Here is a 23889-nt window from a genome sequence, read left to right on the forward strand (position 1 = left end):
CAAGTTAACTCAACCAACTGGTCGTGAACTCCCATGTCACAACTCATGGAACAACTTTAAAAAAGTATTATAAATCATTAATTTGATCTAAAATGATGTATAATTTGCTATATCAGTGTAGATTGCAATATATTTCTAATGCGACGCATGCATGAACACTCATCACCGACGAAAATTCTTTTAAAAAATCTGTCAATTATTTCATTGGATATATTTTAAAAAATTGAAAAAATATTTTTAATCTTGAAAACTAATGATAGGAGAATCCATGCTTGTGTTTTTTGTTTTTTTCAAATCTACAAATTGAGTCTGGTTTTTAATGCTACCTGGCATCAATTTTGAGTCAATTTTAGACTTAGTTCTATCCAAAGTTAAAAATAAAATAAATATTGGATTAGCTAATGTAAAAACTCCATTGTATTTTCTCCCTCCGGGGAGTCCTGTCAATCTTATAATTCCAAGTTTCGTTCCAGTAATACTCCTTTTGTAAGTTTGTGGAGGTATTTAAGAAAATTGTTAAAAAAATTAAAAAAAGGGGATCGAGGAGGAAATTATTTAAACCTATAGGGTTGAAAATGCAATTTCCTATGATAAATAATTTGGCAGCCATTCTTGAAGACAGACGGTGAAATCAGACACCAGTACATTAAAATTGTCGCGTGGCGGACATGTGGTCACATTGTCATCTCCAAAATGGGTCCCTTATAAAAAATCTTGTCTGTGGCCCCACATATCATCATCATCTTATCTTTTTTAGATGGAAAAAGCGTTAGTTGTTGCCGCTAGTTTTGTTTCCAGTCGTGTCGTGTCATCGATGTCTTAAAAATTATTTTTTAAAAGTTTTTTTAATATATTAAAATAATATATTTTATTTTTAAAATATTAGTTGTAACATAATACATCTAAATAATATGAAAAATAAAAAATATATTAATTTAAAATAAATAAATTAATTAATTTTTTTCAAAAATATTTTTAAAACACATGAATAAACAAGCTTTAAATCAAGAATTACTTTAGAATGCCACCATTCTAGCGTTTTAAATATTTTTATTAAAATAATATTTATTATTATTTAAAATTAGTATATTAAAATAATTGAAAAATAATAAAAAATTAATCTAAAACTAAAATATAATTTAAAATAAACAATTGAATCACAGCCAAATAAAATATATAAAAAATGCTCGTGTAAATGAAATTATGGACACATGATAAGTTTAATCAATTTCACTACTTGCATATATTTTATTAGGGGTGTGCAAAAAAACCGGAAAACCGAATAAACCGAGAAAACCGAGAAAAAATTAACTGAAAAAACCGAACAAAAAAAAAACCGATTAAACCGATTAGAATAGTTAGAAAAAATCCCGGTTTGGTTCGGTTTCGATTTCCAAAGTCTGAAACTGATTGAACCAAACTAAACCAAACCAGTTCAACCATTCCAGCATTAAAAAAAAACCAAGTATAAATAGAAAAAACCCTAGACCTAAAGTGCAGTTGACGCCCCCTCATCTCTTTTCTCTGCATCTCATCATCTTCTCACACAGCCCCCCTTCCTTTTCCTTTTTTTTCCCTCATTTTCTCCCTGTCTCTCATCATCTTTTGATTCTTTTCACGGCCCCCTTCCCTTTCCCTTTTTTCTCCATGCCTCTCATCTCCCCGTAGCCTCTTCTCCTTTTCTCTCTATCTCTCTATCTCTCATCTCTCATCTCTCATCTCTCATCTCATCTCTTTAAGTTCACCCTTTCACCCTTGTATCAACAATACATTTACTCTAATCAAACTATTTGGGCTGGACAGATAAAAAAATAGAAACAACTTTTTGATAATTAAAATTCTAACTTTATTTCAAGTTCATCTCTGTAGTCTGCATCTTGTGGGTTTTTTTTTATTATTATTATTAAGTTATAATTTGCTTGTAATTTGTGGGTAGATTTATGTTCTTGAACAACAAAAACCGAGATTTGCTTGTAATTTATGGGTACTGGACATCGAGATTTGCTTGTAGTTTGTGGGCACTGGGCAGATCTATTTTCGTGAACAACAGAAACTGAGATTTGCTTAGAGTTTGTGGACACTGGGCACCAAGATTTTCTTTTTTGTTTTGCCAGTTTTTGAATAACAGAAACCGAACCGAACCGAAACCAGTCAGTTTGAACCAGTTTCAGTTTTAAAATTTTAAAATTAATAATGTCGGTTTGGTTCATTTTTTTAAGTAAAAACCGAACCGAACCGGATTTGCTCACCCTTATATTTTATATAAATAACATTGATGAACAAAATCTATAATATTTTTAAACAATTTTTTTCTGGTTAAAGAACTATTTTTTTGTTACCTCGTAAAGGATCCGGAAACAAGTTTTGAATCCAATCACAAAGCTTGGCCCCAACATCCAGCACCAGGCCACTTGACCTGGTGTCTTTCACATATGTATATGGCACCAGGCCACTTGCCTGACGCCTTATAAATATAACAAGTTGTCGAGCCACTGGCCTATTGCCCCCGGGCTCTAGCGCGTTACCTGGGCCCGGCGCTAGACCACTAGCCTAGCTCTCATTAGGCCTAGGTGTTGTGGTCTAGATCTAGTTTCGGGCATTGCCCAACACCAGGCGCTGCAATGCTTGGCACTCAGCACCTGCCCTGCGCCTAACACTCCTTGGACCTAGGCCGACCAATTTGATGATCCTTGAGCCTAAGTGTCATGACCTAGCCCAGTCTCAGGAATTGCTCAATGCCCTGCCCAACACCCCTTGGGTCTAGGCATCACGGTTGCAGCTTGGACCCAACACCTGGTCCCCTCAAATATTTTATTGAAACCAATGGGATTGTAGGCATTATACCCTTGGAGAATAGGGTGTTACTTGACCTTATTTCATGTAAAACAAAAGACTACTTCATTCACACCCACCTCACCTCTGTATCTGTATGTATAAAAGTCTCTCATTACTAATCACATTTTTATCTCATCAACACATGTGTCAGGATATTTATTTGTCAGGATTTTTATTTCTCCTCAATATTTATATAATAAATATTTATTTATTATTAATATACATACAAGAAATATTTACTTCTCATTAATATTATCATGATAAAATATTTTTTCAGCCTCTTTATTCAAGCGAGAGGACAAGATTAAGAACATATAAATACCTCATAAACTATATGATAAAAAATTTATAATTTTTTTCTTTTCAACATATACTCTTACATAGAATTTGTTATATACCAACATAAGAAAAAAAACACCTTGTTTGACTTCACTGGATATTTAGTAATTGAGTTAAGCTGGTCAAAACCAATTCAAATTTAAATGGGATAATATCTTGTAAAAAAAACACTACAATTTTAGTAAAAAAAAAACAATTGACTCAATAACCCAAGATACAACTCTTCTTTGAATTTGTCTTCAAACCGGTCTGACAACAGTGTTAACATGACTCAATTAGTTTGAAGATTACCATGACTTCTTTTCTTTAATTTGGGTGTGATTGATGAGTTCAGTAGTACCATGTCATGTGGTTTTGTTCAAAGAAGGAAAAGGAGCTGAAAGAGAAACTTTCTTCTGTTTTTTTATCTGTGGTAGAAAAGAAAGTTGCCGAACTTTCTCTTTCAAAGGTGATAATTCCCTGGATTTGAGAGATTAGTTGTGAAGGCCATTTCCAGATAGCAAGAAGTGACGAAGTAGAAGACAACGGCAATCACTATGTCCAAGAAAATTAGGACCCTTAATGTATTTCGTTTTTCTCAAGTTTTGCCTGGAGGGAAAACTTTATGCGAGGTGCTGGCTTGCTGCCATTGTCGCTGCCGTGAGGCTCGTTAGCAAGCTTTTGGACGCAGAGCAATGCACTTCTGGCCCTTTCTTGGGCTCGTTTCTGGATCGAGTGCCTGGAATTTCTTGAGGGTCAAGTAAATTTGTTTATTGGACCATGTAGCAGACTTGGGCCAATTCTATTTACCCGAAAAACTTGCCCAGCTTGAAAAACCACACGCTATTCTCATCTTGAAAAATAATTGTAAAATCATAAATAAAGGCAAATTAAATGACATCAATCTACATCTTCTACCATCTCATAAACATCAGCTTCGTAGCGTAAATCGTTGGCCCAGATAGTAACAGGGAGATACGGCTTACTAGCGATGTTGACTTAGGTGAGGAATCATGTCCCTGGTGGTTGTGCGTGCTCTTCCTATTCCATCAGAACTTGGGTAATTGAAATAAAAAGTGATGTGAAAAGTACTCCATCATCATTATTTTAGCAAATTTGGACGTTATTATAGGCTAATTGCAGGATAAAAACTCCTAAATATGGTGGAAATTATTCGAGTTTGTTGAGGCTGTGGCCCATGATATCAATTCTCATCTTATTTTGTAGCCCTAGCTAGGTTTCTTGTTGTTGAAACTTTGTAGATGCTGCGGTTGAGACTTTGGGTCTATATTTGATTATGCCTGCACTCTTGGGAACCCAGAAATCACTGCCCAGTGGATATGCGAAATTGATAGAAATAAGAAATTGCAACTCCCGTTAATTACGATATGGCTGGTTAAAGCAAGTATCTTGCCTTCTGATACTGTAATTCTGTGTTTGATAATATAGTGGATAGTATTTTTTAAAAGTGTTTTTTTATTTTTATTTTAATGTATTAAAATAATATTTTTTATTTTTGTTATTAGTACATCTAAATAATAATAAAATACTTAAAATTATCAATTTCATTTTTTAAAAAACAAAAAAATAAAATTCAAAACACTTTAAAAATAGAAGCTATTATAATGACAAATGAGCACTCATCATCATGAATGTTAGTCAATACAAAAATAAATAAATTACTTTGACCTAAATAGTTTTTCCTAATAACTTCAACTCAGTTAAGATTTAAGAATATAATTTAGCAAAGAACTAGGTAAATAACTCGCGCTATATTGCATGTCGAGTTAATTTTTTTAATATAAAAAATAATGTTCATACGATATCAGCGTTTTTAAAAAAAAATAAAAAAATTTGGCAATTAAAAGAAGGTGAAACTAAGATGCTCAACCCCTGTTAAATTTTTGAAAGCAAGATTTTGGCAATTATGACAGCGTTTGTTTACGCTGCTGCTGCTGCGTTTCGCTTGAAACGCAGCTCCTGCATGTTTGGTTACCAAAAAAACAGGATTTACTGTTCATGGGCCCCATCTTTTCTTGCGTTTGCAACGCAGCAACGATCGAAGCAGCTTGGAGCTGCTTTTGTTGCAGCTGTGTTACAACACAGTAAACAATGGCACGCCTTGCAGCAGAGGGATAATCAGCCCTTCCCCTTCCCCTTCCCCTTCCCCTTCCCCTTCTCCTTCTCCTTCTCCAAAGCAGCTTGGGGCTGCTTTTGTTGCAACTGTGTTACAACACAGTAACAATGGCGCGCCTTACAGCAGAGAAACATCCATCCCTTCCCCATCTCCTTCTCCTTCTCCTTCGCCTTCGCCTTCTTCTCCTTCTCCTTCTTCTTTTTCTTCTTCTTCTTCTTCTGCACCATGTCTCAACTGTTCTGCAACGTGAACAGTGGAGACTCCACTGTTCACGTTGCAGAACAGTGGAGCGCAACTCCCTCACCACCGCCCAGGGCCGCCGCCCCTTCTCCTTCTCCTCCTCCTCCTTCTTCTTCTTCTGCACCATGTCTCCACTGTTCTGCAACGTGAACAGTGGAGTCTCCACTGTTCACGTTGCAGAACAGTGGAGCGCGGCTCCCTCACCACCGCCTAGGGCCGCCGCCCCTTCCCCTTCCCCTTCCCCTTCTTGTTCTGCACTTCTCCATGTCTCCACTGTTCAGCTACGTGAACAGTGGAGATCAGCTCCATTGTTAATGGGTCGAACCCGAACCTAAATGCATCGAACCGGTCCGACCCAAACCTAAATGCATTGAACTGGATGTGACCCAGTAAAATAAAAAAAATCTAAAATTTTTTCTTGTGTTTTATTTGAAAAACTAATGTTTCACATGATTCAATGACACTACATAATTACATTTGAAGGAGATCGTATGATGGCGTAACATTTGCAGAATTTGATCGCAATCCCAATTTTATTCCTGATGATATTTTACCTTATGTTGTTGTACGCTCAGGAAACCATGAAAACTGTAATCCTTATTGAATAGATTTCATACATGATGAAATTGAACATAGTTTAATCTGACAATAAAAATATTTTATATAAAGTATTGTTTATTTCATGATGTAATAGCAGTAATTAAATCGTTAATATTTCAATTAAAAATCATCAATATTAATATATGTTTTTTTTAATTATTTTATAACCTCAATTTGAAAAGCATTTTTTAACCAAACACATTAAACTACTTTTTCTTCAACCTCAATTTCAACCACAGTTTTAACCAAACATCTATTTTTTCAAACCAACCTCAACTAAAAATACTTTTTATAAAAACAACTTTTTTCAAACCACAACCGCTACCACAATAACAAACACACTCTAAAAGACACCACATGCTTTGTCTAAACCTGACGGACACTGTTCACGCGTTTCTAGATTTTGTTTTTTTGTTTATTTATGAAATTACCTTATTACCCCTAATGATATCCAGTACCTACCAAATAACCAAATGAAAAGAACAAAAGAACCCCTGAATTAAAGGCAAAGCTTTTAAAAATTTAAGGGCAATGAAGTAATTTAACTGGTATAAAATTTAATCTAAGGCTAAATAATCCCTTAATAAAATTTAATATATTTGCAGTCAAAGGTAATAAAAATAATTATACTGTATAATAAAAATATAAAAAAACTATTTAAGCTCATTTATTCTTTTAACGAGTAATAGATCCCATAAAAAAAAAATCTTTTGCCCCTGAAACAAAACTAAATGATTTTAGGAAACAAGAACAAAATAATAGTGTTCCATTATGAAAAATATTCAGCGAAATCCTGAGCTCTTTGACCTTTTTGTTAGAATATGGTCGTGCATCATAACCACGTGTACGTGGAGTGCTCTGTGTGCTGATAATCGTTCAAATTAAAGACTCTGTTTTAACAAATTATACATGGCGCAGGCTGGAGAGCCCCACTTGCTGAGGTGTCACATTGGAGGTATCTGTCTTCGTCAAGGTGGTGGTGCCACGTCTTTGTCAAACACTTGACAATCATGTTTTTTTTGTTTTGTTTTGTTTTTATCACCTCCAAGCTTTCTATGTGCATGTTTTGTTTCCATGGCTTTTGCTCTTTTCACCTGGCAACTTCAACTTCATTAAATAAGATATCATGCTGTCATTATCTTACTCGCGGATTGGATTTTAAAAAAAATTATATATATATATATATAGATTTTTTAAAGTGTTTTTTATATAAAGAAAATTATATATACATCTAATCAAATAAATTCATAATTATATATATTAATATATAAATAAAAGTTGATACCGATTAATAAAGATAAAAATTGAATGACTAAAAGGCAAATATAAATTAAGATATTTGGCTTCGCAACTCGAGTATTTAACTCAGTTGTGTTTAATGACTTTGTTCATTAAAATTGATTTGTTATTTAATTAAACGATAATAAAAATAGATGCTCATGAAATTGATTCAATAAAATAAAATACAAAAAATATTATGCGATGTTGCATATATTAGAAATATGATTGAAAAACAAATATTTTTTTTTATTTTATATAGATAAATTTCATTTATATAAAACATAAAAAAGTTATAGATGAATTAGACCAATCTCTTAAAATATAAAATGCATACAAAATAATTAAAAAATAACTGTTATTTAAAAGAGGTTGAATAAACAAAATAAAAAAGATAATGAGTATTAATTTAAATATAAATTTAAAAACTATTTTGAAAAAATACATATAAAAAGATATTGATTAATTTTTTTTAAAAAAAAAATTCAAGTGTTGATAGGCATGACAAGTAAGGTCACCATGCTCAGGCCATTAAATTTATTTATCTATTTTAGATGAGTTGAGTGACATGTCTTCTAATATTGCCTAGATTCCATTAACCATGAAAAAACCAGGGCACAGGATTTTTCAATCTAAAAATTTATTTTTGACCCAAAATATATAGAAAACATCTTAGTCAACTTGATAAACTCATTACTGGCCTAAAATAACTCAAAAAACCATCTTGAAACTCAAAATCAATTTGAAATAAAAATTCTTTTCAAGTTCAAATATGTTTTTGTAAGCCATTTTAAGATAAAAAAAAAACATTTAATTTGAACTTCTCTCATCAAACATAATAATCTGACATAAATATCAATTGTTTTTATGGTCGTAATTGGACCCAACAAAAAAACTCCCTCTAGCACTGGATTCCGCCAACTTTCTCTCATATCTCTCAAATTAATGGCTAAAAAAATAAGAAAAACAAAGTTTGAGATCAAAATTAACTTTTCCTTTAAATTTTGAAAACTGAAGGGACACACTATTTATAATTTGTAAAGTTTGGAAATTACAATAAATATTTTGCCCAAACTTTATTGTTAAAGTTACTCATTCCTTCATGTTTTTTACTTTGATTTCTCATCTTTCAATCCCATCATTCCCCAACAAAATGACACAATTTGATCTAATAAAGACTAAAAAAAAGATGAAAAAAAAAACCGTGAATAATACGTCATAATATATTAGTGAGTGAATAGTGCCAACTTCACATTGAAATGTCAATATCTTTTAGATATTTATATAATAATGTTATCCGATGCAATAGAGAAATCTTGTAATAAATTTACGCTTCAACATGGTTTTGATCCATAAAACACGGTTGATACTGTAAAATTCCAGCAAAGCTCTCATGAAACAAACAAATGTGCTAGCTTGAGCTTGAAAAAGGACGACTGCTTGCCAAGCAGTCAATAAGCGAGTCTTAATATGCTAAATGGATAATGGTGAATCTATATTTTCTCACTTCTACTTTGTAGTGAGAGCACCATTGAAAAAAAATCTTTATTGAGAAATTTGATTGATATTTAATCAGTCCAGGTGGATTTGACCGAAAGTGTATTGGTTAAATTTTATTTTAAATTATTATTTTTTATATTTTTAAATTATTTTAATATACTGTTAAAAATAAATTTAAAAAAATAAAAAAATTTTAAAATTTTTAAAAAACAATAACCATGCATTACAACACATACCAAACAGACTTTAATTAGTGGAAATTAAAGTGTTAAGCATATTATAATCACACTAAGATGCCCTTTTTAAGCTTTCCATGTTAAAAGAGATCAGAAAAGAAGGTTATTGTCGTCAAATTAATTAGCACCCATGTACGGCACGACACACACGGTATTATTACAAATTAGAACATCAACTTACATTTGTGCGAAAAGTCTATAAGATAAAGGTCGAAAAGTTACAGCGAGAAAGCACATCTGGTCGGAGTTATTAAATAAAAGTAAGATGCCAGAACATAATTTATCTAACCCTAATCATATTTACTTGGCTCGGTCCCTTATCAAATCAAATCCCATCTCAGTTGGGTCGGTTGCTTGGAGTTCATAGTGGACGCCTTCAAGAACTCTCCTCAGCCCATCTTTGGAGGTTGCATAAAGCATTTTTGCTCTGATTCTCGATGCTGTTGGAGCCCTGCAATTAACCAAATTAACAACACTCGTAAGCAACCCATTAATAATCTCTATGTGAACAAAGAAAAATCAGATACAGTGGATTATTTTGAATCATTATATATACTATTCTTCCAAACTGACCTAACCTTTTTGTCTACATGTGAAACCCAAGTCTCCTTAGACGCCATACCTAATTTTAATTGTCTAGAGACGTGGAGGAGACGTTGGTCAAGATCAGGCCACTTGCAGCTTCTAAATAATTGCCCCTACTAAGATTGCCAAGTTTTTAAAACTTGAAAATTTGAGAATTACGATCCACATTAACCATCGTTATCGTTGTTAATTTCTTAATTAACACGGTAAGCGGACGATTCAGATCCGAACCTTGCCCTAAAATACTCGTACCTCAGTAATTTTTGTGTGTGATTGATGAGGGGTAAAAAATGGCTTGTAGTTACCCTACTGTGATGATAAGTTAATCAGGAGTTTAAAAGAGAAGGGGACGGACCATGCAATAAAGAAGATCTTGCTCTTCCGGCAATTGTCAACAGTGACAAAATCGAAATCGAACACAGCATATCTGCAGTCATCATCTGGCAATGAAGCAGCAAGATCGTCATAGCCTTCACCAGGGCCACCGACCTTGTCCACAGTTACCAATCTCGACTTCTCATCAATCTTGAACACTATGTACCTATGAACTTTTCTCCATTTCATTTCATGGAATGAGTTCTTGCATTCATCAGTTACCCACATGCCTGTCGTTGCCTGTCATTGCCATAGATACAGAACAAAGAAACAAATACATGTAAGGAAAAGTTATTAACATGTTATGGTAAGGAATATAAGAAAGAGAAGAAGATGTTGCTGTACCATCTTGAAAGCCATCGCCATTTTTGTTGAATTGGAGGGGAGACGTACTGTGTTCTTTTCTGTAGACAAATGGTAGTGGTATTGTGGGTTTGAGTACATGAGCCTTTATATAAAGATGTTGCTGTTGAATGGCCACTAGTGTTTGTAATTATTACAATTCTATCCATTACCCTTAGTTTTATTTTTGATGAACTATTATCCACGATTTGACAAATTTTATTTCATCTATTTATCCCACATTTTGACCATAGGATTCTTTTAGTATGTCCGCGAGGTACCCAAATTTATTTAAACATAAAAAAATATACAAGTTTTATAAAATCTTTTAATATTTTTATTGCTAGATTTTTTAGATTTACGGAAGAAATTTAATATTAATATTTATACTCACAGTTCATAAACACAAAACTTGCTGATATAACCACTGACAACAATAATTGGTTGGAAAAACTCTCGTTGATGATTTGTGATATGTCGGTAATAATTTTACAGATAGACTTACAAATAGACAAAACGCGCCAGAAAAAACTTTATCCACTTCATTATGTCGATACTTCAGTATGTTATTTCATTGGTGATTTTTTTTGTTTGTCAGTATGCTCGTTAGTGAATTTGAATTGTAGTCATCAAACAGACCGTTTGTTATTCTGTTGGTGAGTAAACAGTAACAGTGATATTTGCAGTAATTTTTTTCAACTCTCTATAATAAATTTTATTAGTATTGTTATTAACCTTGAAAACAGAGTCGTTTAGAGTTTTTCTTATCAAGATACAAATTTTTTATTAACACATCTCTTGTTTATTTTAGTAACATAATATTTTTAACTGGAATCATTATTTTTATTTTTTTAAGACAAAATATTTTATGATTATTAAAGTATGTTAACAAATAGTATGTCCACATTTTGTGTGATTGAATGTTAAATCAAAATAATAAATATTATAAAATCATATTTAAAACCTATTTAGAAGGGCATATAACTTTTTTGAGAAATAAAAGTCATAGGTGACAACTTAGTTGTCACGATGCAAGGCCTAGCTCACCATTAGCAAGTCAGTCACAAGTATTTTTAGGTCCGCATGCCTAGCTCTGTTTTTTTTTAATTGAGAAAAAGGATAATATGTCATTTGTTTTTATTTTTTTAAAAAAATAAATATAATATTTATGTTGTCCGTATTTATTTTTCAAAAAAATATATGATAGGTGAATGCATGAAGTATTTGCGCCTTCACCGTATGAACCCACGACCCTAACCAACTTAGCTAGAATAGATAATTGCTAGAATATGTTTAAGAAAATATATCAAGGTGTTTTATTAGAATATTAAGGTAAAGAGCTATAAATCAGTAATTTTTTTTTTTTAGTTTAACGTGGGTGTCCGGGCTAGCTTGCGCACACCTCGACTAATCCCACGAGCCCTAAAGTTAACGACCATGTAAGCCTCCAGTGAACATCATATGAGCAACCACAAGGCTCGAACCTGAGACCACAGAGAGAGCAAACCTCTTGATCCCAAGCTCTTATCACTGGGCCACCACCTAGATGGTTAAATCAGTAATTTTTAACGAATGAAGTGATACACTATCAAAAAAAGTCAAATAATTGATAAGTTCTGACTAAGAGGAAGAATGAAAAAAAAATACCTTGAATTACAAGATCAAGTGTTGGAATTGAGTTTTTTTCGATTTAAAATTTAATTTTTATTATGTATTCATAGAAAATAATAATAATGGCAAATTCTAGCAATTTTCTTCGAGAAACAAATGCAATTTCCAGGTTTATAGATACAATTTGCCCCTACTTTATATTTTAATTGACCGAATATGGCAACATGATATTCGAAAACAATGTGCTCGAGTAGGATCGCATTCTGTTTTGCGGATATAAATCTGTAAGGGCAATAAAGTTGACCCTCCCAATTTTCTTCAAATTTTATCATCTGTAGCTCCCAACAGCTCAGACTACATGTCAAGGTGACATGGAAATCGGAGACAAATCCCTTTTAAAAAAATAAAATTGAATTGAAAAATCACTTGACAATCAGGTTATCGAAAAATGACTTTCAGCTTTCTTGAAGAACTTTTTTTAACCTTTATCGGGCTCGGTAGAGAATTGGAGCAGCGCGGCTACACTTAACAAGGGGCGTTGCTGACAGCCTTGCTCGATCACATAAACTAGGCGTGTACTTTTACTACATGAACATAACCTATGCAGATAATACGGTGGTCCCAATCTCGGATCGCAAACCCACATCCCTATCTCCCTGTCCTTGTGTTCCTCAAAACCAAGTCTTAGCGTAAAAGCAATGGCGACAAGAGGATAGAAGAAAAGAACTTTGCAGAAAAAGCACTGTCGAAACTAAAGAGAAAGCTTCTGGGTACAAGAGAAACCACTGAAGTTGACCCACCCTTGGAGGGTTTTTAGCTCGAGTACCAAATATATATATATATACATACACTCCTCACATTATCATTTAGGTTCTAATTAAATCTAATTTAATAGATGGTTGTGACAATTTTTTTTTTTTAAAATAGAGAATACATTCATCCAAATTTGATTATATGGCCTACTTTAAATTTTGAGAGAAGAAAGATTTAGATTCAATGAATAAAAGCTAATTTGAAAATAGTTTGATTGTTGATTAAAATAATAAATAGAGCCATTGCAAACTTTATGTGTTCAAGGTTATTTTACCTTCAATTGAGTTATTATTTACTTGTTTATATTATAAAATTTGTCGTGTGCAACTTGAAGCATTCATCTCTTCAAGATTTTGAGTTTTTTTTCATAAACTAGTCTAACAAAAATATGATAGAAAATAATAAATAATTTTATTTTAAAGTCTTATCTAACTGATTAAATTTTTAAATTGAAATAATTATTTGACATGATATTATAGTTTTGATAATTAAACAGTAATGATTTTAAATTTTACAATTTTTATTTTATGTGATAAAGTTAAACATAAGATAATGATGGATATAAACAAATTTTAAATTAAAATTTTTTTTCTTGAGAATTTATATTAAAAAATAATATAAATTATATTTTTAAACCTAGAATATTTTTTAAATATTTTTATAGAATAGCTTTACATGTACCTATGCATTATTCGTGATAAAGATGACTAGTTTTGGTGTTCAAGATAGCAAGCAAAAGAAGAAATGGGAGTGCAAAGGGGACATGTCATTTACTCTGACGATGGCCCTCTTTTGTGGAAATTAGTAACCCTACATGTGTCCCCCAACCACTGTCCATGGATTATTTGTTCATAGAATATCTAGTCACTACAAGTGTCATGGCATGGCAGAATATGGTGAGGGCAAGGCGTGGCCATGAAATGTTTATTACCTGCTTCAACCACACGAACCCCCAGCTAGGTTCCTGGCTTCTTCTTAATGGAACTACTCAATTTGGCGGTGACCCTAATCCTTCGAGTGGTTAGGAAATTTGCATCCGGGTCGCATTATTCAAGAATAATGGCCCAGCCTGGTGAACCAGGTAATTAACTCATCTGAAGCGAAAGGTCTGTACCGCCAGTTTCTAACTTTTACATCCAGAACAGACCTTCCGTGACTTTGTCTGTCTCGTTTGCAAGCCCTATATGGCTATATGATGGGGGAGGATGGATGGAAAGAAAAACATTATTATTTACATCCTTCATTTGATAATTTCCAGTTCTTCCGACTTCCATTTTTATCCTTTGTAATTTTCGAATCATCCCTCTCCTTCCTCGTTAGCAAGACACTAAATTGATAGTAACTCGTTCATCATTTCCCTTCCTCATCCTTCCACTTTACTCCATGCATCCTTTCCCATATCCATCCCTCTGTAGCGAAGTGCTGGTTTCACTGAAGGCTTAAAGCAAATAGCAGTTTTGCCTTCAGTCTTGCTCGCAATGACAACACCTCTTGCACACTGCTTCGAAATTTCTGAACAGAGAGTCTGGCTCCTGCTATTGTTTACCCTGTCCAAGACAGACCCTGAGAGACTGACCAGACTGATACCAGGCTGTGACGTTATTTCACATAGAATCAGGATCGAGGGAGGGAAACGAAAAGCAGAATACTAGTCAATGCGACATCAACAAGAATGAAAGATAGCAACTCCAATTTTAACTAACAATGAGCCATTGTTTTCTTCCCAATGCAAGCAAACATAAAGCGGGCCGCAGAACAAAGACATCAATTCCATTGCATATCGTTAAACGCATAATGACAGCAATTCTCACATCCTACCCCGATATTCAGCCTATTCAAGTGAAAGCATTAGAACTGGAAAATAGGTAGTAAATTCAACAGGTGTTTCTATCAAGTCTGCTTTTCTATTCATTCTCCTCAGCGCAATGCTTTTCATGAAGAGTTATCAAGAGCCATTCACTTGCCATCACTTGGTGGATTATCTTCATTCTTCTTCTGTTCGGACTGCTAATAATAATGATCGCAAATTTAGAACATGTGCATCGCAAATGTTTGACATAAAGAAACAATTAAAAAGCATGAGCACACCTCAGATTGGCCTTGCAAAGATGCTAGCAGTTCCTTCACTGAGGGATCGTTAGGGTCAACTCCTGGAAGCTGCAAGATGAATAAAATGTCAGAAAGAAAAACTAGTGCTGAAGGTGATCAATCAAGGAGTCCTTTATAGGCAGGTTCAAAGTGTACTTACTGATGCAACAACAGATGACATAAAAGACTGATCCTCCAGAACCTTGCTCATATCTGACTGACTTGATGAATCTTTTGCAGTTTCCTGAATGGAGATCTGAAGAGCTGCAAGCAAGAGATATTCAGTGGGTCAATGCAGGTTCACCAATTTAATTTAAAAATCATGGCATCAGAACAAATTTGACAAGTGTTTGAAGCTTTGGCGCACAACATGGCAAGGTTTAAAAAATGTTGTGTCAATTTCATAGTAACTTGGGCAAAGATGATAGCAGTTCACCTAGAAACCAGGAAGTTCAGAAAGAAAAACCAATAACCAATCATAAAAACTTCATAAGTATGCCAATACAATCAGAAGTTCTAGTAGAAAAAGAACCGTTGAGTAATTTTTTAGGTGCACTGGCACTTGCTAGTCGATTCCACATTCAATTGCATGTAAATCCCAAAATTATTGGCTTCTTAACAATACATTATCCTTTCTGATTTCTCTTATCCTCAACACAAGACACAAGTACAAACAAATAATGAAACATTAGAATAATGTAAATATGTCATACATGAATCTCAGGAGAATTGAAATTTAAATGCGAGCTTTGAGCTCACATCCAGGTGTTCATTAGCAATTAATATACAGGAGCACTTTATTATATACGAATTAGAGAAGCGGAGAGAAATTCGAAGTACTAGCAGGCCATGTTTATTAAAATGGAACAAAACCTACCCACTGCCAGATCCTGATCTTCATTGGTTGCCTCTGCCATTTCAGAATCGCGAACTGAGGGATCAGATCCAGAGTTCTCCATTGATAGAGCAATTGCATGCTGAAGTAGAGCATTCACTTCATCCTATCACCACAGTTAATTGTCAAAGCAAATTCAAGAAACCAGAAAGACGCACTCAAACAGAAAGCATAAAGCAAGCTTTGTCCAGCAGAAGTATTGACCCACAGACACAAACAGGTAAGAGTCAAAATGAACCAACCATGGGTTCAGAAGCATTGTTGGTTGCTTCGGCAGCCTTGTCAACCATTGTTGCATCCTGTGAATTGGATGGTGGTTCTTCTCCCTTTTGTTGTCTAGCAGCTTCATCAGCAGCCCTTTTTGCAGCAGCTTCTTGCCTAGCTCTTTCCTCTTCCATAGAAACTCTAAGGGCAAGAGCCAGCTCCGGATCTAAATTAGGATCTACGCCAAAATCAAAGTCACCACCACCAGCTGCTGCAGCGGCCACAGCAAAGCCACTCCCTCCTTCCCCATCTCCAGTGAATACAGGTGTACTGCCAACATAATAAAAAATTCAAATCACTTGAACAACATCACAAATGAGGTAAAATATTATTGATTGATCCAATATCTTACATTTCATTATGAGACAAGAAATATCCGATGGTGATTGTATACGATTCAGTTACTTATTATCACAAGAAAAAACATTGTGAGCAGCTCTTCAATTACATGTGAATTACTTCAGCTCTCCAAATCAAATCCACAATTACAACACATATCAACTCTATTTTAACAAAAATCGCTCTTTCAAATCAGCATATTTGAAACCATTCTCATAAAGAAATAACCATTAATTTGCACACTGATAGCTGCAGCCTCAACTAGTGAAACAAAGGAAGGTAGAGTATCACACCTCATAAGAGCATCAGAAATAGCAACTCCACCAGGAGGAATGTGAACTATATGGCTACTCTCATTGCTATTGACAGCAGCAAAGAGGGCCTCCAACTTCTCTGGCTTCCCCTCCTTGTCTTCTCCAAAATCAACAATATCTAGAGATACATTGTTCTTTTTTAATTTCTTTCCTATGGTCTCCAACATCTTCTTATCATATTGGATAGGACTGAAAAAACATTTGGCAAAAAAAGACAAACTTAGATCAAAAACAAAAAAGAACAAGCTAGTCACAGTAAACCAATAAACAAGCTTACCTTCCAGCAAAAACTATTATTCTTTGCTGCTGATTTTTGTTTTGACGATGCTTGAGAGCTAGTTGTGCAACCTGAATTCCAGCTGATAGATTCATCTCACCACCCACTTCTAGACCTACATAACAAAGAAATTAACTTATAGACTTTAATATCAAATAATTTGAAAAAAAAGAGCAAGAAGTGCCTGTGAATTTAACTGAAAACTTAGAGTTGGTTTAGGGTATTTCAGGTTGCATTGTATTGCTCACATTCAGAAACAAGCTTTGCTATTCTTTTTCACCTATAAATGGTTATAACTGCTGCAATTTATCACATTAGCTATAAAGTTTATACTTTTTCCTTCACAATACATAAAAATCTGAATTCAATCATCTCCAGTAACCATAAAACACTCTAACAAAGCTCAGTTGTAGAGTAGTCACCTTTGCCATTCACAGTACATAAATACTCAAACTTGATATAAACCAGTAACCATAAAACAGCCTAAATTATATATAAGAAAAAAAAACAAAACCCACCAATAAATTCAAGATAAAAAAAAAACTAACACATTAATTAATTTTTTAAAAAAATAATTGAAGTATGAAAGGGCATGGTATAAAATAAACGCACCGTGCATGCAAGACAAAATCTTGCCAAGATCACTAGTAAGAGTAGTCAAAACCCGAACTTGTTTGCCTGCCATTGTTAATATCCCCACTGTATTCTCTGGATTCGACTACAATTACCCCAAAAAATCAAAACCAGACTTATCGAACAAAACCCAAAAAGGAAAAAAAGAGAGTGAAATTACTTGGGTTTTAGCGCCGCATAAGAGATTAACAGCATCAGCTTGAGCTTGAAAACGAGAAGGAGAGTAATCGCCGTTTCGCATCCATTCTGAGTTGTCGACGCATATCATAGTCGCCTAGACAACGTCAAAACAAACGTTAAACGAGATTTAGATTCATAATTAAGTTATTGTTTTTCGGGTTTCAATCAATTACTTACCTCGAGAACCATTGTTGCTGTTAGTCTGTGCTGTGCTTGCGCGAGAAGAAAAATAAGAAGAAAGAGCTTTTCTTTTTGTTAATGTTTCTTATTTTCTTTCTTGCTTGCTCAAAACTCAAGACAGTCTGCTTTGCTGGGTGGGTACTTTAAATTTGCCTGATGCCTTTGTCTAAGAGAAGAAGGAATGTGGATTTATAGGTCCAGGGCCCAATTCTGCACATGATGGGTCAAGACTCAAAACTCTCACTTAGTTTTAGCCCATTTACCGAGGCCCAAAAGATCATTTTAATAATTAAAGGAACATAAACCGTGTTATTTTTGTTTGTGATTTTATCATGATATTTTTTAATTAAAAATATATAGAGATTATTTTTTTATATTTTTTATACTAACACATAAAAATTATAAAAAATACTTAAAATAAAATATTCCTTCCAAGTTTGATAAAAAATAATTTAAGCTAACACAGTATCAAACTAGCAAACCAACACTAAAGTAGCATGTTATTTTCTATTGGAGTGCAAAAACTGCCCATATGAAATAAGGCTAGGAAAGACCTGGTTGAACTAGATGTTTTCTTGATAAACATGAATAAGTTCTTTGACATGTTAATTAAAATAATATTTAATATTATTGTATTGGTTGTTTTTTAAAATATTTTTTTATTTTAAAATATATTAAAATAATATATATTTTTTATTTTTTAAAATTTATTTTCAACTTCATGATACAAATGATCTAAAATCATCAAAACAAATTTTCTAAAAAGCATGAGCACACCGAATAGCAAACAATCAAATCATTTCTTTAACCAAAAGAATGTTCTTTTTGTTTTTTTTTTTATAAATCATAAATTAAATTGACTCTTTAACAAGTTAACCTCCTGGCTAACCAACAAGCTAGAGCCATTCTTCGATTGGATGTCATAACTATGGTCTAGAAACCTGAAAGACGTTTTCTTTTTTGCGTTGAATGCTCTCTGATTGTAAGAACATACAGGGGAAAAGACGAATTAAACAAATGCAAGACACGAGTCCCACAAAGATGAAACCATGGCTACCGATGGCCTTCCATACAATACAGCTAGATCGAGTGCATACAATCTGAAAGCATCTGCGAATACATCTCAAGAGTTCATACCCCGGTTAAAATGAAAATGAAATACACCACTAAAACATGTTTAAGTAAACCACATTAAAGACCATGTCGTTAAGCATATTGCCATTATAGCACGTTGAGTTGCCTGAAAATCCTGCTCTTTATTAAATAAAGTTCATAACCAATGCAAGTTATGCTCAATCTGCCAACTAACAGCTATAATACAAAATTTAGATAGCCAACGATAATACAAAATTTAGACAAATGATATTTTGATTATACAAGAGGAGCAGTGGGAGCCGTAGGTGATCTATGATTTCTACTACTAGTTAGGAGAGCATAAACCTCATGAACCTCTGGTTTGTAAACCTCCCCTCTGTCCCTATCTACGGCATAGCATATGTAAACGGTTTCGATCACATTGTCCAGAACATGAACGAAGGAACCCAGCACGATAATCAGTAGCACCCATGCAAGAACAGCTACAACATATGAATAAAACCCAATATTGCTTGCACCTTTCAGGATAGCACAGACCTGTTTACAGATATAGAATCAAGAAAAACATTCACATTAGACTATTAGATTACATCATCTAAAAATAAAATATCAAAATCCAAGCTAATAGTAAATTACTAGTATGGACATTTATGCAGAAACCACATGTAGTAAATCACCATCAACTAGCAATCTAGTAATAAAAAGGTGACAGAACTTAGAATAACTACTCACCACAATTGCATATATTGATGAAAGTATGAATGCAATTCCAGCCAACAAACGAGTGGAAACAGTCTCAACAAAAACAGCAGAGAGCAGATTACGTTTTAACAGCTCATATGTCATCCTCGCAGAGGTGCAGTAGGCTTCACCGGTAATGGCTGCAAAGTTGATTGTGAACTTATTAAGAAAATCTACTGCTGAAAGTAATGCGTTGACACAACACCGCAAGACAAAGTTCACCATCCCAGGAATATCCTCCTGTCTTGCACTATCGACCACAGCACGCACAAAGCGAACAACACAAATAAGCAATCCAGATAAACATACAGTGCCAGAGGAAGGACCAAAGGCATTTCTGCAAAATTTTAAAACACAAAGGTCAAAAAGATAATCATGTCATGATGACAATCATAAATATCTAGTTCTGAGCAGGTTAGGAAATGTGCCTTGAGATACTGGTATTGAGGACAATAAAAGGATGTTGCCAATGATTAGAGAGATTGATTAATGTGAAATCTTTATCTAGTTGAAGGTACATCCACAATTTAGGTGTATCTGAATTCCAGCCAGCAAAAGAAAAGCTTCAAGATAGCTAGGAGTAGGATCAATCATCAAGACATCCCCCTCCATTAATTTTTTCCCTTCTATTTTCAAATCGCGTGTTTTTACCCCACCGTTGTGTTTCTAGAATATTATCAACAGTCAAAATTAATGGAAGAGCCTACTTTTTTCTTCCAAAAAATTGTTCCAAGTACTCAAACAAACAAACAAAAAAAAAGTTCAAGAACTAAGTTCAGCTTGATCCAAAGTAACAGGTGATTTAAATAAAATGGGCATGCACACAAATCATCAAAAAATTAGTTGATTTTGGACTGTTCTTGTGTCATGCTTGCCTCTGCAGAAGAGTCGCTCATTATTTTCTTCCATTTTCTTGGGCTTCCTAATTATTAACCGATCTCTATTAAAAAAACCATCATTAACAGGTGCCTCGCTCATTAAGAACTCGCAAGAGAGACTATTCAACATAAGAATCATGTTCCAAAAATAATAACCTATAAGCATGTCCCAGAGTCGTCCTAACATTCAGAATGCAAATCAAGTAAACCATTTGATATACAAAACACAATTCAAAAACACATGCAATGTGCATCTAATATGTTAAACAAAGAATTAGCAGCAAGAGATCACCTCAAAGAACTTCTTATACTCCTTATAGGTTTCGAGTCCTCCCCTGTGAAGTACCACTGAGCAATAGTTCCACTTATGACATAAACCTGAGCTTCAACCAACACAGTCAAAGACCACAACATTGTAAGAATTGCCAGAGTGTAGTACGCTGGCACCCAACTATCTTGCTTCCAAGCACACCTATATTCTCCATTTGATTCCTTAGGCACAATTTTCCCATTCAATCTCCCAAACACTAAAAATACCACGATAGGCACATAATACGCCACTAATCCAAGTGTTAACAATGGGATCACCACAAACAAACCCAGATTCTTTGACAAAGCATCAGAGGCAACTCCAATTATCATGACTGTTAACTCAATTCTATGCCAATTAGCCACAAAAATCCACACAATGATCCCAATAATCAAGAACACAAAAACAAAGACCAAAATCCTATAGACTAGAGGGAATGCATCAGTACAAGAAGAACTAACCGTACAAGCAACAAACCAGTACACGTTAAAGAAGATAGGTATAACAATAAAGAAAGGAAGTGACACATAGACAATTTGTTTAGTGTAATGTTTAAGCAAAAGTAGCAGAAGAAAACAAATGGGCACACTCAAAATCAAAGAAACTACAAGGGTCCATATCAAAGACTTCAAAAAACCTGAACCTGATGAACTCAAAACATAAAAATCAAATCTTGACTCATCAAACCCGTTAAAGTTTGAACCTTTTACACAAGAAGTAGAATTCAAGTCATATTTATATGAAGATAGATTAGAGTAATTGGGATTCTTGTGAAAAACACAGAAGATACCAAACCCAAAAGTACATAGAACAACAAGAACAAAAAGGATTAGAAAAGGAAGGTCCTTGAACGGTCTAGGACCATAATTGTAAGAGATCTGGAGGTACTGAGTAGGGTCAGATTCAGGTTGGTCAGGTTGGTTTGGCTCTTCAGTTGAAGGAGGTTTGAAGAGCAGAGGTTGGGATGGCGAAGAGGAATCATATGGTGAAGTAGGTTTGTTGGCTTCTTCTGCGCTACCCATTAGGGGGGGGAGGCAGGAGGATGCCGCGGCAGTTTTATTAGACGCTGGTTAAGGTGGTGGGAAGCAAGAGAGCATGTCGGCTGTCCCTGTATGTGTTGTGTACGATCTGATGGATTTTGAGTCTGTACAGTGTGGAAGATGTTGGGGATGTAAGTGATTAACTATGACACGTTAGTTATATTTTACTATCCATTTTTGACAGCCATTCTGGAGAGTGAAAAATGGTAGTAATTCTTGGTGAAACCATTTGTCAATATTTTCTTATTCTGTTTTTTAAAAATTTTGAAAACATATTGTAATAATTTTTTAAAAATCTTTTAATATCATCACATCCAGATTATTAAGAAGCATTGATGTTCTAGACAGTTTCAGGTTAGATATATAGTATAATGTCTTGTTTTTTTTGTGAGAATCACGTGTTATCCCAGGGAATTTCCCCCCTCCAGACCAAAGGAAAGATTAAATTCAAGATCCATATAAAAGAATTAGTCTCAGGGACCGAAAGTTGATGCGAATATCCCCAGCTGGTAACACCAAAAACAAGATACTGAATATTTGCCATGTCTAATTGTTTGTTCTTGTGATTATTTCTGTGGAAGTCAAACCTTCCATGTGAAGGAGAAGTTTATTTGCTGTGTCATGATATCCATTAATATTTTAGCTGATCCAGTTGCTTTTGTCTGCACGTCCCAATGCCCAGGTAGCTGACTATAACGATCTCCACTTTTAGAAAACGATATACAAGTTTTCCGTTTTCCTTCATTCATCCTATTATAATTATAATTATAATTATAATTATTAAAAAAAAACCTAAAATAGATAAGTAATCTACTGCATAGCCTAAGAGAATGCATTGTGGGTTAGCACAGTGCATTTTTTTTCCCCCTTCTCTCCGTTAACCGAGCTAAGGGTAAAATCGTTTTTTTCTCCATATGATATTCACTAATAAATTAAGTGGGGATAATTTTGTCTTAAGGCCTTTTTTTTCATAGTTAAATGATGTAAATACCATTAAAAGTTAAAAATTACTGAGCTTCGATGGAGAGTTTTTTTTTTTCCTTTTCCGCACAATAAAATAACATATTTAACCTTAAAAAAAAACCTCTAATCATGGTTTGAAAAGGCATTTTAGAAAGCGTCGTGTTCCTAAAAAATTTAATTTTTTTTACTAAAACTTAATATAGTTTATATATTTTGAATTGTTTCGATATTTTGATGTCAAAAATAATTTTTAAAAAATAAAAAAATCGTTGGTACAAAAAATTATTTGAAAAGCAACTGCTACCACACTGCCAAACATATTAATCTTTAAACTATTTTTTTTTTTTGTAATATTTAAATGTCCTTAGGGTTATTTAGTAATTTAATATATTAAAATATTAATAAAAGAATTGCAAATGCGTGCGTATGCGCATGGTCATCCCTCACGGCTTTTTAACGGTGTGTGGGGAGCTCTATGACTATCAAAAATTGCCAATCATCGTGTTATCTGACGTGTCCACATATAGTGTAGATAATGGGGTGGCGCTTGTATTTAGATCCATAATGATTCGACGACGACAGAGAAGTTTTTTATCCTTTCCCTCTTTTCTCTCTCTTAGGCCTCAATATTCACGTCAAGCCTTCAAAAACTCAATTGCAACCTCCAATTTGCATTTATTTTACATTTAGTTGTTATTTTTATAATTGTTATTTGTTTTTTATTTTAATATATTTTGAAGTTTTTTTTTTCAATTTCATCCTTAAATATTTTATTTCATTTGATTTTTGTATCAAATTTAGTACTCAATCTTTTGATTTATG

General features: G+C 33.8%; 3 protein-coding genes across 4 annotated transcripts; all 3 read right to left on the bottom strand.

The window, feature by feature from the left end:
- Positions 1–9277: 9277 nt before the first annotated feature.
- LOC133698900 (actin-depolymerizing factor 5-like) lies at positions 9278–10558 on the bottom strand. The gene is made up of 3 exons (XM_062122006.1): positions 10450–10558; positions 10085–10344; positions 9278–9595 (listed from the first exon to the last, which is right to left on the bottom strand). Exons 1-3 carry the CDS (start codon positions 10546–10548, stop codon positions 9445–9447), a joined length of 510 nt encoding a protein of 169 aa, XP_061977990.1. The 5' UTR covers positions 10549–10558; the 3' UTR covers positions 9278–9444.
- A 3981-nt stretch (positions 10559–14539) lies between these two features.
- Positions 14540–18188, bottom strand: LOC133698441 (26S proteasome non-ATPase regulatory subunit 4 homolog). 2 transcript variants are annotated; one of them, XM_062121356.1, is made up of 10 exons: positions 18038–18188; positions 17841–17954; positions 17660–17765; positions 17048–17162; positions 16750–16959; positions 16096–16387; positions 15836–15959; positions 15119–15222; positions 14959–15027; positions 14540–14874 (listed from the first exon to the last, which is right to left on the bottom strand). In XM_062121356.1, exons 1-10 carry the CDS (start codon positions 18047–18049, stop codon positions 14827–14829), a joined length of 1194 nt encoding a protein of 397 aa, XP_061977340.1. In that variant the 5' UTR covers positions 18050–18188; the 3' UTR covers positions 14540–14826. The 2 variants fall into 2 exon arrangements, with proteins under 2 accessions (XP_061977340.1, XP_061977339.1); XM_062121355.1 differs by having other exon boundaries at positions 14540–14877.
- Positions 18189–19276: 1088 nt separating this feature from the next.
- Positions 19277–22245, bottom strand: LOC133700210 (uncharacterized). Its single transcript, XM_062123751.1, has 3 exons — positions 21047–22245; positions 19868–20213; positions 19277–19672 (listed from the first exon to the last, which is right to left on the bottom strand). The coding sequence occupies exons 1-3, from the start codon at positions 22084–22086 to the stop codon at positions 19412–19414; spliced, it is 1647 nt and encodes a 548-aa protein (XP_061979735.1). The 5' UTR covers positions 22087–22245; the 3' UTR covers positions 19277–19411.
- Between the last annotated feature and the right edge of the window lie 1644 nt (positions 22246–23889).

Source organism: Populus nigra, chromosome 7 (genome assembly GCF_951802175.1).
Source record: "Populus nigra chromosome 7, ddPopNigr1.1, whole genome shotgun sequence".
Taxonomy (NCBI): Eukaryota; Viridiplantae; Streptophyta; class Magnoliopsida; order Malpighiales; family Salicaceae; genus Populus; species Populus nigra.

What these genes read in the sequence shown, in the direction of transcription:
- LOC133700210 (XM_062123751.1), bottom strand. Translation starts at nt 22,086, where the DNA reads ATGGGTAGCGCAGAAGAAGCCAACAAACCTACTTCACCATATGATTCC. An exon ending in AGTATAAGAAGTTCTTTGAG is followed by an intron (nt 20,214 to 21,046) that starts GTGATCTCTTGC and finishes AAAATTTTGCAG; the next exon opens with AAATGCCTTTGGTCCTTCCT. An exon ending in CATCAATATATGCAATTGTG is followed by an intron (nt 19,673 to 19,867) that starts GTGAGTAGTTAT and finishes ATCTGTAAACAG; the next exon opens with GTCTGTGCTATCCTGAAAGG.
- LOC133698441 (XM_062121355.1), bottom strand. An exon ending in TGTCATCTGTTGTTGCATCA is followed by an intron (nt 15,028 to 15,118) that starts GTAAGTACACTT and finishes TTCATCTTGCAG; the next exon opens with CTTCCAGGAGTTGACCCTAA. An exon ending in CTTTGCAAGGCCAATCTGAG is followed by an intron (nt 14,878 to 14,958) that starts GTGTGCTCATGC and finishes CATTATTATTAG; the next exon opens with CAGTCCGAACAGAAGAAGAA.
- LOC133698900 (XM_062122006.1), bottom strand. Translation starts at nt 10,548, where the DNA reads ATGTACTCAAACCCACAATACCACTACCATTTGTCTACAGAAAAGAAC. An exon ending in TGGCGATGGCTTTCAAGATG is followed by an intron (nt 10,345 to 10,449) that starts GTACAGCAACAT and finishes TGGCAATGACAG; the next exon opens with GCAACGACAGGCATGTGGGT. An exon ending in AAGATCTTCTTTATTGCATG is followed by an intron (nt 9,596 to 10,084) that starts GTCCGTCCCCTT and finishes GGTTAATTGCAG; the next exon opens with GGCTCCAACAGCATCGAGAA.